Source organism: Setaria viridis, chromosome 5, assembly GCF_005286985.2.
Source record: "Setaria viridis chromosome 5, Setaria_viridis_v4.0, whole genome shotgun sequence".
NCBI lineage: Eukaryota > Viridiplantae > Streptophyta > Magnoliopsida > Poales > Poaceae > Setaria > Setaria viridis.
In genome coordinates, this window is record NC_048267.2 from 31,745,080 (window position 1) to 31,761,635 (window position 16,556).

The window sequence follows — 16,556 nt, forward strand, 5'->3', positions numbered from 1 at the left end:
GTGCGCGTATGGGCCCTGAGCATGACAGGCGCTGGCAGCATACTTGGCCGTAGAGAGAGGTTGCACAAAACACATGCAACTTCTCTGCTCCTGTGCAGCCTCTTCTGCGACTCTCTCCTCTGTCTCTCTCTTGGTCTTGCCGCTGATGCGAGACCGCTACCTATCTGACCAGCACGCCTGGCCGGTCAAGCTTCCATGGCATCTGCCGATGATGGTTAGCAGCCAGGCGGAGGAGGAGGGGTTCGGACTTCGGAGCTGGACGTGCTCGAGCGGATTGCTGGTGCCCTTCAGGAGTTATAGCGGTGGGCTTGACCTGCGTTGGCTTGCGTTCAAAGTCAAGGGTCGACCACTCGAGCTGCTATTTTGTTGGAGCTGCCTGCTAATTAATGGGCGACGCAACGGCTGCCACCGCCGGTGTTAAAGGGCGAGCTTAAACGTATCTTTCGTTCAATTAAAAATATCTTAAAGCTTTGCCACACAGGATACCAATCCAAAATAGTGCCGTTACTGCGTGCGTGCCCTTCAGGAGTACTGAACTGAGCAGATCGAACTGCATCCGTGGTAGCACTGCCAATGCCGGTACTCATGTCAGGTTAGCTAGATCGGCAAACCAGTGCTGAACAGGAGGGTACAGAAAGAGCAATTGGGGACTGTAAAGCTGGAATCCATTATCAGGACACAATAATACTCAGATTTTGGTACCATCCTAGCCCAACAAGTCATAGAAAATTGGTAGTAAGCTTCTGGAAAAATATATACCATTTCAAAGCAATAAGTGGGCAAATAATATCAATCCAAAGCAAAATAAAGTGTTCGCAAAAGGAAGGTCGATAGATGTGGTTTCCATTGAATATTTTCTTTATTTATTATTGTAGCCTTGACGTACAAGTATGTATATGTACATATTCCGCGTGGACTTTGAACACGAGTCTACGCCGGAGTATTTAATTTGCTTACCTTAATTATTTTTTTTTTGTGCCGGAGAGGAAAAGAGACGCAGACGTACGGTACCTCGCTCGATGGGCTGGGGCAGCAAGTTGGTGCACACCTCGCGCTGTGCTTTTTAATGCTTTTGACCTTCTAGTAGTCCGGTTCCGGTAGCTATCAGCAGCAGCCCCCCATTGGGCATGTTGCTTGCGTCCCCGGACTTCCAACCATGTCGCTCATCCTCCATCTCTCATCTTCATCTCCCACGGCTTTACCCGGCCATCACCGTCACTTTGTAATTATCCAGCTATAGTAATAAAAGATTTAATTAAAAGTTAGTCTCTCTGTAGTTTGATTATGTGTAGTCTGTACAGCATTTACATAATAATTAGATATGCATCATTCAGACAAACAGGAACAGTGTGCTATCTCATGTAGATGGACTGGCCTCTCCGATGAGATGAGTTGCTGTTGCACCGGCCAGTACAAAAAGGTACGTACGAATTCGAAGGAACGAGCTAGCCAAAAGGCGTGATAAAGCTACATGCAGCAAAGGCTTAAAGCTACTCCACTCGACAAGAACGTGTCAAGCTTGGTTGATCGATCGATGAATGGTCCATCAGAATCCCTGATTAGTGCTGCTACTTGTAAAACAAAGGCAGCTGTAGTAGCTAGAAGCATAATTGCCCTGCTTGCTTGACGATTCCGGTCTCTGAAAGTACAATCGCATGCACTGTGGAAGGGCATCTAGATAGCTTTTGCCTCGCACCAATTAATGGGATGGTCACCAAAGTGTAGATTTGCTCTTGATCAGGAGCCGAGAGCCTTTAATTAAACAAAGGTGAATTCTGTCACATGTGTGTTAATGTTATCCTTCCTTGACTGGTTTGACGAAGTACACTTATCCAGGGGAATTAGATACTATCCAAATAAGAAACGTTTGTTACATATCGTACTCTTGTCCTCGCGGCTCGACGTGAGAGCAAATTATGCAGTGAAGCTGGAATATTGGAACTTTTTTATTACGATTATACTACTAATGTTCTGCCCATTCACGCACTTGTCGAAATTTAGGCCCAATTTGACGAGATGAGTCTCTAGCAACGCGGTGTGTTCATAGTAGAAACTAAAGCTCAACATTAGCGAGATCTGTTGATAAGCGTATCGATTTCATGTTGTTGGTCTGAATATTTCTTTTTGTTTTCAGTCGAACAATTAATATAAAATATCTTAAAGCTATTGTATAGGGGATATGGGTCATGATGCTTCGTGAGAAAGGCATGAAGTCAATGTTGAGAAAAATGGATATTATGCATTTCGAGGCAAAATAGGCCACATGTCACCACACCTATTTGACTTACTCCATGTACACCCAAAATCTTTGTCATATTTCATGCTGCGTACTGTTTGACCGGTGCAAACGACACATCTCCTTGCATGAGACAAACAAAAAGTCGAGAATTATATAATTCGAGTGACCGATCGAGCTAGAACGAAAGAGCAGAATTCATTGACTGCTTCACATCACATACACAACTTGCGCGAGAACGAGCGGCACACATCATTGAACAGTAAGGACAGTATGCATGATGTAAAAGGTCCCAACCCCAAACATCTCTATTCTCTACCATGTTCAGAATTAAGCGTTTCTCTAGCTAGCTCCTACCTCTCGCTATTTCAGCCACAATTCTAGCAAAAAAACACAGACCGTGTGACACGACGATGGATCAATCGACCTCTCGATCTGGTGTCGCGCGCTTGAATTGAAAGCGTACGTGCAGGCCCGTCCAAATCCTTGATCAATCATATACGCTGGCGCACGGCCATTCTAGTTCTAGGTAGGCAGGTTCACATCACTATATGCATGGGTAGTACCAGTACTAGCTCTTGGAACGACCTGGCCGCTGCTAGCTACTAGTACTTGCACGAAATAAAACAAGGAGCAAAATGACGCTCGCTGCTTTTCCATAACAACTCTCACTTTGTACCAACCACACGAACAGCACCCCATCATGCATGACAAATAGCTACTTGCCATCGATTCATGCAGTACATCTTACTGCCATCAAGAGGCGATTAAGGACGTACATCAATCGATGCACGATTATCATCTGGCAAATCTGAAGAAATTAAAAAGCTTATTGTAATTTGTCCATGATGGCCCCTGCTTGAGCAATGAGAAATGAGGCTACCAAACATGTGTCCAGATGTAGTAGTGTCGTATTAATGGAGATAGAGAGGAGGAATGCAAAGAGAAGCTAGCATAAAATTATCATAGCCCATGGCCAGTACTGCAGCAGCATAGCTAGAGTGCAATGCATGAGCTGTTGGTTGATTAGGTACATGTACAAGAACCGCTAGTACTATCAGCAAGGACTAGCTAGATGATGATCATAGAAATGGTACGAGACCAGGCGCCAGAAAACCTCTGTAGCGCCATGTGTCTCGCAGCACAGGAGGGAAGGAAAAAAACAAATCAAGAACCGATCCATCGATCATATCTAGAGGATTAAATCGGTGAAAAAAGAGGAGATTAAAGAGGTTAAGCATTAACAAGAACCAAATTAAGTACTACTATCTCTTATCTAGCTTCCTTCTCCATTAGCTTGCCTGTGGCGGTGGTGACCATCAATTCATTCAGGGCTGAATGTTGCCGCCGTTGCTGTGGACGAAGGGTGGCGGCGGCAGCATGTCCTGCAGGAGCCCGTAGTCCTGCGCCATGAAGTGCTGCATCTGGAGCGACGGGGGAGACGAAGAGGCGTTGGCGGTGGTCGCGCCCGCGACGGTGCTCATCGGGCCGCTCATGCCGCGGGACGACGCGAGGCCTATCGCCGGCGGCACGGTGTGGCCGTGGTGGGCGCCGCGGGGCGGCAGGAGGCCCAGCACGTCGAGGACGCCGGCCCGCCCGAACGGCGGCGCGCCCATCTGCGGCAGCGGCGGCGGCGGGAAGACGCCACCGAGGTGGTGGCCGCCTGCGCCGGCGTGGTGGTGGTGGTGCAGCTGCGCGGCGAGGAGATGGGTGCTGCCGCGGAGCGTGGCCGGGATGGGGTGCGTGTGCTTGCCCTCGTACGTGGTAATCACCACCGCCGGGTCCTGGAACGACCGCTCCACCCGCTTCTTCACGGGGCACTTCTGCGTCGTGCACCGGTAGTAGCTCCTGCAGCCGTTGCGTGCACACACACTCCATTATTAGACCATGTCTAGCTACCATTCAGGTGCAGCAGTGGTGCAGTGCAGGTAGATGAACAAGTGTACCGCACAAATACGTGCATGAATATAATACCAATGTGTACACTACATACCTGGGGTATGGGCTGTTCTTGACGGCCTTCTGGCCGTACTTGCGCCACCGGTAGCCGTCCTCGAGGTGGTCGACCTCGCTCTTGGTCATGAACGCGAACCGCGGCTGCCGCTGCCGCTTCTCGCCCTTGCCCTTGGCCTTCCCCGCCGCCGCCCTGCAGAACAACAACCAATCTCGTCAGCTCCTCCATCCTCCGCCGGCCGGGTCAGCGCGGAAAGGGATCGGCGCGGATTTCGTTCATACTACGATTGCGAGCCGTTCAAACGCGGTTGTTGGCGAACTCTTGGCAGCCTGGGCGTGCGAATCAGCGAGGCTAGAGTAGTGCACATGGTTTTAACAGGTTCACACTGTGTGCACACCCCCTTTTCCTCTGCTAGCGCACCTTTTCCGCCTCTGCGGCCGATTTGTATCGATCGAGATCGTGCCATATGCTAGATTGCACCAGAAAGGGAGCTGTGCAAATCCCTATAGTTGAGGGGAAGGAATATCTCTTGGCCTGCAAGGGGGGGCTGCAGCTTTTAGACCGGACCATTCAGAAGAGATCTTTGGGTTTTTTTGGGTATGATCCTTGTAAAAAGGGATGAACCAAAAGAGTAAAAGGAGGGAGCCATAAATGAACAAAAAATTCAGGGTGCAAATCTTTTGGCCAAGTGGAAGAAGATGCATGTTCATGCTAGGCGTAGCATGAAATCCATAAAGCAAAAGGGAAAGAGAAGAGAGAGGGGTATGCAGCTAGCAGATTATGCTATATAATACACTGACCGACTTTTTTTTCCGTATTTGTTTTCTTATGACATGCGAGTGTGAAACCCTAGCCCAGGTTCACACCTTCGCCTTGCCGCTACCTTAAAAAAAGAAACCAAGAACAAAAGGAAGGAACAAAGACTTAATAGAAGAGGAATGGATGACTGAATGGCCAGCAGGCAAAGCAAGGAAGCAGAATCTAAGCCGCAGAAACTGACGCCTAATCTTGATGCAGGATCACCCAAAAGCACTAGATAGATAGGATAGGTTCCGATTAGCCGAAAGATCTAGCGAGAAGCTGCAAAAAGGCTAGAAAGAAGGTTCCCAATATTTGCAAGACAAAGCAGCAGCAATAATCTCAAGAAACTGACGAACAAGAATTCCAGCTCATAGACTACTTACCCTTTCTTGCTCTTGTCAGCGTCGTCCTCCCCCTTTCCAAGCTCCTTGCTCTCCTCCCCTTCCCCTTCCTCCTTCTTGAGCGAGTCCTCCTCCCCGGCGCCGAAGCCACCGGCTCCGCCGCCGCCGCCGCCCGCCGCCTCGCTGGAGGACGACGACATCGACGACGTGGTGTTGGGCGTGACCGGCGCCGTGCCGCCCCCGCTGGGCGTGGGCGTGGGCGCGCCGAAGCCTCCCCCGCCCGTGTCCACCACCAGCATCTCCCTCTTGACGACGTCGTCCCCCGGCACCGGCAGGTCCAGCGCGCGGCACAGCAGGTCGTAGTCCATCCCGCCCGCGCCGGGCGCTCCCGCGTGCAGGTAGTCCGCGAACCACGACGCCGGCGGCGCCTGCTGCTGCTGCGTCATCATCTCCCCCGGCCCCGGCGCCGGCCGCTGCGCGAACAGCGACGCCAGCTCGTCGTGGAAGTGGAACTCTCCCGACGACATGGGGGGCGCCGCGCGTGCGTGGAAGAAGGCGCGCCGCTGCTGCTGGTTCTTGGCGCTCGCTCACTTATCAAGGGCGAGGGAGCCAGGGAGGGAGGGAGAGGAGGGATCAAGATGGCCAAGGGATGATGGAATGGAAGGAAGCGAGCGTATACGGCTATATGGTAGTGGGGACGCAGTGAGGCGAGCGGAACGAAAGGTATTGGGGTGGTGTTTGTGTGTACGTGATGTGTGTGCGCCGAAGAGAGCACGGCTATAACTAGGTGTGTAGCGAGCTGATGCGCGTACCTACAGATATACTGCTAGAGAGAGATGGATGGGGGTGACGCCGTGATGGGGAGAGAGGAGAGAGATTGATGGATGGATGGTTGGGTGGGAGGGTTTTTTTTTTGTTTTGTTTCTCCTTCTCTCTTACCAGCATCTTTTGGGGTTGGCTTTTTATTTAATTGATCCAGCTTTTGTGACAGAAACTAATAGTAGTACTAATTGATTAGGCCCAAACGACATGTCCATTTCCCGGCCTCTTTCCCCTCCCCTGGAGTTATGCGCTTGTTTCCATCGCAAGACACAACAATTATCGGTGGGTTAGACCTCACCCTCTCTCTCTAGGCTAGACCACACACACACCACACCAGTCAGCAATAGTAATAATGCAGGATTAGCAGAAGAAGAAGCAACAGTAATGGCGCGGCGCCGGAGGAGGGAACGGTCCACGGTCACGGGGCGGGCGCGGGCCATGAGTCAGCGGGCGCGCCACCGGCGGCAACCGGTCACGTCGGGTCAAACGGCCGCGCTGCGGTCAGACCGTTCACACCGACACGTGGCGGTGGCCGGTTTGACCGGGCCCAACCCCGCGCGCCTGGTGGCCCCGCTTTCGGGCGGGCCAGCCTGCCCTGACGCTAGCGTGACGCCGCCCGGCCTCCGCCCCCGTCCGATCCCCAGCCGACGGCCCGCTGATGCTTGCCTGCAACTGGAAGGCGAGACCGCGAGACCGAGAGACGGAGAGAGAGAGAGAAACATGTGCGGCGCGGCGCGGCGAGGCAGACGGCAGAGGCATTCGCAGTCGCATCGCGGGGGTCCGGTCCTCCGGTCAAGCGTCTGGCCGGCGGGGCCCGCACGGGTTTCCTTCCGCGGACGGTGCGTGGCGCTGGCGCTGCACGTCAGGGGGCATCGGGAAAGGGCTCCGTTTCTCGTTTCTGGAAGGAGATTTGTAGTAGGAGTAGGGACTCGTACCACGGCAGCAGCAAATCCAATCATGGAAAAGGCGTCGCGGTGACAGGGGACCTAAGCTGTTCGGTCTGGCCCCGATTCTTTCAGCGCGGGATTTATTTCGAGCACGAACAATCATGGAAAAGTGCGCGAAACGCATGTCTGAGCGACCCATCCGCCTTCCTTTTCTTTTTCTTTGTTTCTGTTTTGTTGCGACCGCATTCAAATGTTTGGTGCAGCGCAGGGAGCATGTGGACTGGACGGATGCACAGTGGTAGCAGTAGAATGCATGCTATTTTGGGATAGAGAATTCTGTTAAGTTGTAGGTGTTCATTGCGTTGATCCGCGTTCCCTTCCCGGCAGCAGATGAGGCGTGGAGAAGATGGTAGATGATCGGTCTCCCTTCCCAATCTCAAGCATAGCATACACGAAGAACACACGAGAGACAGTAGATGTAGGTGGAACAGATCTCTTATTAAATAATAGATGGGTACATTCTATTATACATTCTATTATATAGGGTCAACCCTTGAGTATCTTCTATAAGCCCATAATTATCCCTAATCAAAGAGATATCTTAACACTCCTCCTTGGACGAATACCGCGACTAGTTCATACCTCATTAAAAACTCCTTCCAAAAATCCAATGAGAGAAAAGGAACGGAGAAAAGAGTACATGATTGCTGCCTAATATATTACACTTGTTGCCTCGTTAAGAACTCTACGTGAGAAACTTCATGAAAACTCACTAGAGGGAAAAAAAGAGTACAACATATATCTTCAGGATATAATATAATCTGCTACTGTTCAGGATCTCGTAAATATTCAGGGTTGTTCTCCCCTGAACACTGCAAGTCTTTTAAAAATCTCATACCAATTCCTCGAACAAATTTTCTAAACGTAGTGGCAGGAAGAGATTTAGTGAACAAATTGTCACATGACCTGGCCTGCAGTATTTTTATCTCACCTTGCTTCTAGACGTCGTGAGGATGAAAAAACTTAGGAGCTATATATTGTTAAATTGCTCTTCACATAAACCGTTTGCATTTGTGTAACACATGCTGCATTATCTTCATAGATAACCGTGGGGCACCAGGTGCTAAACTTTAGCAGGGTCACATCGGATATTCGGATGCTAATTAAAAGGATCAAACATGAGCTAATTACAAAATTAATTGCACAAATGGAGTCTAATTCGCGAGATGAATCTATTAAGGCTAATTAATCCATCATTAGCAAATGGTTACTGTAGCACCACATTGTCAAATCATGGACTAATTAGGCTTAATAGATTCGTCTCGCGAATTAGACTCCATCTGTGCAATTAGTTTTGTAATTAGACTATGTTTAATACTCCTAATTAGTATCCAAACATCCGATGTGACAGGTGCTAAAGTTTAGCATGGTGTTCCCAAACACCCCCTAAGGCCACGGGACTTCTGGATATGGTTAATCATACGTCGTAGCCAAACACACTCACGTGTGTCTTCATAAAGCACTATGATTTCCAAATGATTTGAAGATGTTGCTACCAAAGTCTGTTTACATGACCGCCATGAGATAGCTGTACCACCACAGAGAAATACAAAACGAGTTTGAGATTTAACATCACGAGGATCTGACGCATACCCAATCATAATATAAGCATTATAGATAGGATAAATAGATCGCATCCATGTATATATGTGGTAACACAACCAAGGGTAGCATGTGCCTATCGTCTTGTTGTTGTAGCTCCAGCCAAAGTGGTAACCAATCTATCTCGTACCTTGATGAAGAGTCATCTCTTAGAAAGGCGACTCGCAAGCGGCCTACTTTCTTATGGACGCCACTGCGAGGTGTGTGTTGACGCCTCCGGTTTCCCAAAGCTTTACCTCAAACAACCATCAAGCGCTCTTATCCGAAGCTCTCCTTCTTGATAGCTGCTGCAACGACTCCCACAATACTCGCCATCAATCCTACTCAACATTACGCAATCGTTCGGCCTTTTCCTCCTGCATGCTGTCACCACACAAGAGTAATCACACCGACTTTCTACGCACTACTAATATGTATCCGCAAGACATAGACTAATCACCACAATTACATCTATTCATATTAAGAACATATGCTAGCTGAACATATGAGAATAAGCATGCATCATAGTAGATCAAAGTAAAGACAAGATTAGATTGATATCACCATCATGTGTACATAAGCCTTGATGATCACAAGGCTCGGCTCCGTAACTCCACCATGACTTCGCCGCGCAGGGACGACCATGGTGGCTAGGGTCTAGCCTAAGCTATCTCCTAGACAACCTCGAAGACTTGCACGGCCCTCAGCTCCCTATGGTGTGTCTCCCTTGGTTTCGCCGACTTCTGATGGATTGATCCCCAGGCTCGGGGAATTTTTGGGGTATTTACATTCTGGAGAGCCCGTGGGTTAAATTGGAAGGCGAACGGGTGGGTTAAATTGGAAGGCGAACGTGCGAAGGAAAGGGGTAGGCCGATCAACCTGGCCATTCCTTTTACCCCCTCGTGTCCAGCTTCGTCACCAAGTACTTTTCAATGTTCTGGAACCTTATTTTTGTACGCATGTCGTCCTGGCACGTCAGTACCTTCGGGATGAGATTGATCCTCAATAACTTTCCAAATTTCTGCTTGATCTTCTTTGATTTCTCCTTGATCCTGAAGTGATCCTTGCCATATCTTCACAAACTTAGCCCTTAAGTCATCTTGGAGGATTGCTTGCAGAAAATGAGCATTGGTGGAGGCTAGAATACCCCAGGTCGATCGGCATGGACCCTTTTTGTGCCTCCTGGTCCTTGTTTTTCTCTGGTCCACTGCTTGTTCATGGCTTTATCCAAAAAAATGTATATTTAGCCCAATTTCCTGCGAAAACAGAATATCCTCCAAAATATCTTGCATATGCAAAAAAGGGTTATTTCAGGTGCCAAGTAATGGGTTAGTATAAGAATATGCATGAAAACACTAGTTAAATGGCACTAAAAGTATGTCAATAACAAACGACAACAACGTGGTGCCTGAGGAGTATCGAAGCCTTTGCACTCTCATGATGTGGAACAGCAGGAGCAGCTTCAGCACATGGAGTGATTGTGTGAGGCAACTGCATAGCTGCCAGGTGGAAACGACAGTCCACAACCCAGGTTGTAGTTCTTGCCATTCAGCATGAGGCAGTCAAACTGGGACATTTAACTATTTGCCATCCTTACATACATATTTGCCATCCCTCTACAAATGAAGCAACACATTTGCCATTTTTGCTGACGTGGCGTGCCAACTCACCTGTGCCAGCGTGAATCGGGATGGGAAAAGATCAAAACACCCCTGCCTTTCTCCTGTTACCCATCCCTTTCCCTCTCTCATGCCACTGACATGTGGGACCCATGCGTCAGGTCATCTTCAACCTCTCGATCCACCGAGCTCGCATGCCAACGACTGCGAAGAGTCTGCCCCGAGGGGGGGCAGGCAAGTGGCGGCCGCTCGGCGAGCGGTGGCTAGCCCCATTGAGCTTCGACCACGGGACTAGAGGCTGCGGCCCGGCGAGCGCCGGCCATAGGGATGAACGGCGACGGTCGGCCCCTGATGAGTGCCGGCCACAAGGATGAGCGGTGGCGGACGGCCCTGGCTAGCGCTAGCCACGGGGGCGAACGGCGGCCACTAGGGCTAGCGCCGGCCACGGGAGCAAGGGGCTGGCGCCAGGTGCCGCGCGCGGGCAAGGGGACGATGGTCGTGGGCGCCTGGCGGCGCCGGTCGTGGGCGAGGAGCGTGGGCAGCCGGCGCCTGGCGGCACGCGCGAGCGACTGGCGGTGCCAGTCGCGAGCGAGGGGGCACAACGACGGGGATAGGGATAAGGCAGGGGTGTTTTGGTCTTTTCCCATCTCGATCCATGCTGGCACGGGTGAGTTGGCGCGCCACATCAGCGAAAATGGCAAATGTGTTGCTTCGTTTGTAGAGGGATGGCAAATATGTAAGCGCATCCGTAAGGATAGCAAATGGAGAAGTGCCATCCGTAAGGATGTCAAATAGTTAAATATCCCAATCAAATTGTCCTGCCGCGATGTCACCCATTGCCTATATGATCATGTGACACACTTCAGGTAAGTATACATGAATATAACTTAGATTAGTCAGTTTAATGGGATATGTAATCTACTGGTTGTTTCATGCATTATAACGATCAAAGCAAAATATAAACATTATATTAAGCCAAGAAAAACAACAACGTTATAAATGCAAGGGAGCAACACATAAGCTTCCATGAAAAGGTACCGCAAATAACCATATATTATGGAAGCACGTGGATACAGCAACAATTTAAAAACAGTTATGTGAAAACCCATGTTTAGAACGATCGTATAAATATGTAATGTACTTTAGGACCTATTATGCGCTAGCCACACATATAACAGGGTTAACTGCTTCAAGAAAAAAAATGTCACATGTACACTATACTGCATTGCCAGTTTATCGCTGCTTAAAAAAATGTGACTAACAAACACTCCAGGGTTTATTAAGATGTAAACGATAACAGAAACATATACTGCAAAAGAATTAACAACTTCAGGTGCGAGATCCTTGTGGACGGTTGCCGCAACAGCGGCAAATGGTGAGGCCGGCGACGGGCGGCTCACGATGAAGATACAACAGCCTAGTCTGCGACAAGCAGCGGCCGCGAAAATGCGATCGAACCGGCAACAGGCGGTTGAACACGTAGCACATCTGGCTATTGGCAGTGCATGGAGGCACGTAGCAGGGTGCATGGCCTCGAAGCAGTACTGATAGGAGGCAGTATACTGCAAGGCCAACTCCAAGCAGCAATGCAGTTTTGCGCATGCAGCAGTCGTACGATCAAGTAACACTAGTCATGAAACCAATCTACAGAGGTTCCATGCTAACATGCTGATCAAGATAGACACTTAATCTATGCTAGTTTGCTCTAGCCCTCTACGTGGTCCGATTTTACCGGGTTTTGGTTAAAACCCGAACCAAGCCGCGAGGGAGTCAGTCGTGCGGTTTTGAAACCGGCGGGTTCAACGGTTTTCATGATTTAGGTCCCGTTTGGATAGCAAGTGCTAAAGTTACCACCCTCAAATAGGAAGTGCTAAACTTTAGACAGGGTTGTTTGGATGGTGTCGGTGATTTATACCGGCCGTCTACCAAGGGGTACCTAAGGTAGCAGAATGTATAGCGGGGGATCGCCGGACCTGGAACTTGAAGGTAAAAGCGAGGACAGGTTCAGGCCGCTAGAGTAGCGTAATACCCTATCCTGTTTAGGGGTGTTTGTATATTGTGCCCTGCGCTTGTGTGTTGAGGTGTGACCTTGCCGAGCTAGGTACCCCTGCCCTCCTTTATATACTCCATGGGGCAGAGTACTAGTTGGATTACAAGGAGGAGTTCTAGTAGGATTACACGGGATGAGTCCTAGTAGGATTACACGGGATGAGTCCTAGTAGGATTACAGGGGAATCCTAGTAGGAGTTTGACTTCTTCCTTCCTTGCGAGTATTGGGGATGTATCCCCGACAAGCCTCCGAGCGCTTCATAGTCGAATGCAGCAGTCTTCGAGTACTTTTAAGATATTCACCGAGTAGTCTTGGTGTTCCTCGAGTACTTTATCTGGCGGAATCTTCAAAGCTTCTCAAAGCTTCCATGAGGCTATGGTGTGCTCAAAGCCTTGACCATCTTGATATTGTAGTCTTCATGTATGGAGGGTGGCGAAAGTCGCACTCAATGGAGTAGCCCCCGAGCCTTAGGTTGAATCATAGAATCAGGCTGAGGGTTAAAATCTTGAATCTTCTTCTTTTAGCTTAAAAAAAAGTCTTGGGTGTAGCTTATCAGCCCCGAGGCTTGGATTGATTGAATAATCAACCCGAGGGTCTTGAATCTTCACTCAAGTCATCATTCGAGTAGTCTTGCGGCATCCAGCCCCCGAGCTTGTGCGCCAGGTAAGTCGTTGGAGCCACGTCGAGTGGTTTTGCGGCGTCCAGCCCCCGAGCCTGGGAGCTAACTGAGCCACTGTAGATATTCCGAGTACTGATTGGTGCTTAGCCCCCGAGTTCGGGAACTAACCTGTGCCGTTGGAGGCATGCTTAGTGGGCGTCGTCGCCAAAGTTTGATCTGAAAGAAAAGATGCGTACATTATGTAGTATTTTTGCAGAATATTGAAACTGCAGAAATTTATTCAGCTATCAATGTAAACATTGCGTGTCATGCTCTTGTTCCAGTCATACTCTTCCCGAGTAGTTAGCCTGTTATGTTTTAGGCTCTTAGTCCCTATTTAGCCGTAGCCGCTGCATGTATGAGAGCTGTGTCTCGTGTACGTGTATGGGCCTTGCTGTTTGCACGTGGATGTGTGCTAGCATTTGGTGTCACAGATGCACCCAAGGCTTTCACGAGTTAAGGCGTGTTCTGCTCGAGAATAGTGACCTTAAGAAAAGACAAAAAGGAATAGTCGTTGTTGCGATAAAAAAGAGAGCGCGGTAGCACGAAAGAGTTTGCTGCCCTCCGGCGAATAGAGGGGGTGTTGTGCACGAGAGTTCCAGCGAGTAGAGCGCGTGTTGCGCGCAAGCGGAAAGTAAGCCGGAAAATAATTAGAAAAGTGACTTAGCTTGATTCGTGGATGATTGTTGACAAAGCTGTGACGGTCGTTGATGAAGCCGTAACGGTTGTTGATGAAGTCGACTAGTCGGAGGCGATTCTGACTAGCTGTCGATGATGCGAAGTTTGCCCCGACTAATTTTTTAGTCGAGATGAGTTGGAGTAGTCCGCCCTCGACTAGCCATGTAGTCAAGACGAGTAGTAGAAGTAGTCGTCAGCGAGCGTCGTGATGTGGTCGGAGTAGCCGTCGGCGAGCCGCCCGTAGTAGTCGGCGAGCGCCGTGACGTACTCGGAGAAGTCGTCGGCGAGCATCATGATGAGGTAGTCGTCAGTGTGTTGCCGAGCGAAGTAGTCAAGGAGAGTAGTCGAAGTCATTGCCGAGCTGCCCGTAGTCGTTGGCGAGCTCGCAACGTAGTTGAAGTCGTCGACGAGCTGCCCGTAGTCAACGAAGTCATCGACAAGCCGACCGTGGTCGTCGGCGTGCCCGCGACATAGTCGAAGAAATCATCGGCGAGCCGCCCATAGTCGTCAGCGAGCCACGATGTAGTCGGACTTTCAAGTTGTAGTCGAACTCGGAGTCGCTGTCAGACTTCGAGTCGGAGTTGAAGCTGGAGTCGCCGTTGGACTCCGCGTTGCGGTCGAACCCGGAGTCGTCGTCGGACTCGGAGTTGTAGCCAGAACCGGAGTTGCCGTCGGACTCCGAGTTGTACTCGGACCCGGAGTCACCATCGGACTCCGAGTTCAAGTCGTGGTCGGACCCGTAGTCGCCGTCGGAGTTCGAGTTCGAATCGCGGTCGAACCCGAAGTCACCGTTGGAGTACGAGTTTGCAGTCGAACATTGATCCGAGGTTTAATTTGTGGATTTTCTCAACGAGATTTTCTACTTCTTGTGGAAGAGAGTTCCCGTTGACGCGCTTCTTCTCCTGGTTGTTGATGATGCAGCATTGGAAGGATCCAGTACCGTCGGCGATGCAAAGTCAGGAGTCGAAGACGAAGGTTGCGCCTGCTTTGAAAGCGAACGCCGGCTTGAAGATGAGGTCCATCAAGCTCGCCTGATGATCTCGACGATCTGCCCCACGGTGGGCGCCAATGTCGGTGATTTATACCGGCCGTCTACCAAGGGGTACCCGAGGTAGCAGAATGTGTAGCGGGAGATCGCCGGACCTGGAACTTGAAGGTAAAAGCGAGGACATGAGACACGGATTTAGACAGGTTCGGGCCGCTAGAGTAGCGTAATACCCTACGTCCTGTTTAGGGGTGTTTGTATATTGCGCCCTGCGCTTAGGTGTTGAGGTGTGACCTTGCCGAGCTAGGTACCCCTGCCCTCCTTTATATACTCCAGGGGGCAGAGTAATAGTCGGATTACAAGGAGGAGTCCTAGTAGAATTACACGGGATGAGTCCTAGTAGGATTACACGGGATGAGTCCTAGTAAGATTACAGGGGAATCCTAGTAGGAGTTTGACTTCTTCCTTCCTTGCGGGTATTGGGGATGTATCCCTGACTGATGGGGTGCCAATCTTTAGCACCTTAGAGGAAAATTTTCAACTTTACCCCCCATTTACTCCTCTTAACTACCCCTGTAGTACCACTCCTTTTTGCTGGCATGTACCTCCTACGCGGGTGTCTGATGGGGAGGAAGGGAAGATTCAGACTGAGAGAAGAAATTGAAGCCGCCGGGGGGGGGGGGGATTGTGGATCGGCTTGGGGAAACAAGTCCTTGAATCCATCATCGTCGTGGCCGTCCATGAGAAACCGGGGGTACTTTGGGGGCACGCCGGCGGACTACTAGCAGTGAGCAACTTGTGGATCTAGGGGGCGGTGTGGGGATAAAAGGAACGAGATCTACGAGCGGGGAGAGGTGGATGTGCGAGCGCCAAGATGAGGACCTGCGGACGGAGAGAGGATCTGCGGGCGGCGGTAAGGCTAGACGACCGGGAGGGAAAGGCGTCGGGAGAGGAAGGAGCTTCCAACGGGAATGGCGGCAGGAGGGGAGGGTGGGCGAGAGGTGAAGGCAGCGGTGAAAGGTAGGGGATGGCTGGCGCTACGCGGAGGACCAGAGAGAGGGGAGGATTGGAGGGCAGGACGGGCAGGATGGGGATGGCGGCTGGAGTATTGCGCGGCGGCGGAAGGTAAGCTGTGGGAGGGAGACGCTGCGGGAGGAAGGGGAGAGAGAGCGAGGGCAAGCGGTAGGGAGGAGAGAGATAGTGAGGGAAATCGGATAAAAGGAGGAGTTGGGGACCACTTTTAGCACAAGTTGGCCCCTTTAGCACCCCTTGGGTGTGCTAATGAAAAGGCTTGTGCTAAAGTTTAGCACAACACTTTTAGCACACATGTTTGGATGCTCAAATACTAAAAGTGTGCTAAAAGTACGGTGCTAAACTTTAGCACTGTGTATCCAAACGGGGCCTTACTAGCTATGCACAATGATTGCTCATGGGCACCGCCGCCACGGGACTCGACTCTACAAATCTCTGCACACACCCTGTGGCAGCGTTAGCGGGGATGGAGCGTCGGTTGGGCATGCCTGGAGTGGCGCCGGGGCCGGAGATGGTGGGTCACCAGACGGAGCGTTGGTTTCCTACTTGTAGCACGGTAGGTGCACTGTAGGCTATCGCCATGTACGGCTCCCTGTACCGCGTGGTCCTCGTTCTAGGCGAGCTCCCCGACATATCCATGGCGTCTTTCGACTCGGCTAAGAACGTGTGGGAGTTCCCACCGTGCCGCTAACTCGGAAGGCAGAGGACGGCGAGGCCTCATCGTGGGAGAAGGTGAGGGTGGCGGCAACGACGTCACGGTCTACATACTAGCGTCCTAGCGGAGGTGGCATTCTAATCTATACAAGCATGAAGGATAGGAAGCTCCGACTCCGGCTCTGGCAGCCCAATTCT

General features: G+C 50.6%; 1 protein-coding gene across 1 annotated transcript; it reads right to left on the reverse strand.

The window, feature by feature from the left end:
- Positions 1-3,170: 3,170 nt before the first annotated feature.
- LOC117854607 (uncharacterized) lies at positions 3,171-6,136 on the reverse strand. The gene is made up of 3 exons (XM_034736836.2): positions 5,375-6,136; positions 4,230-4,382; positions 3,171-4,084 (listed from the first exon to the last, which is right to left on the reverse strand). Exons 1-3 carry the CDS (start codon positions 5,857-5,859, stop codon positions 3,565-3,567), a joined length of 1,158 nt encoding a protein of 385 aa, XP_034592727.1. The 5' UTR covers positions 5,860-6,136; the 3' UTR covers positions 3,171-3,564.
- Between the last annotated feature and the right edge of the window lie 10,420 nt (positions 6,137-16,556).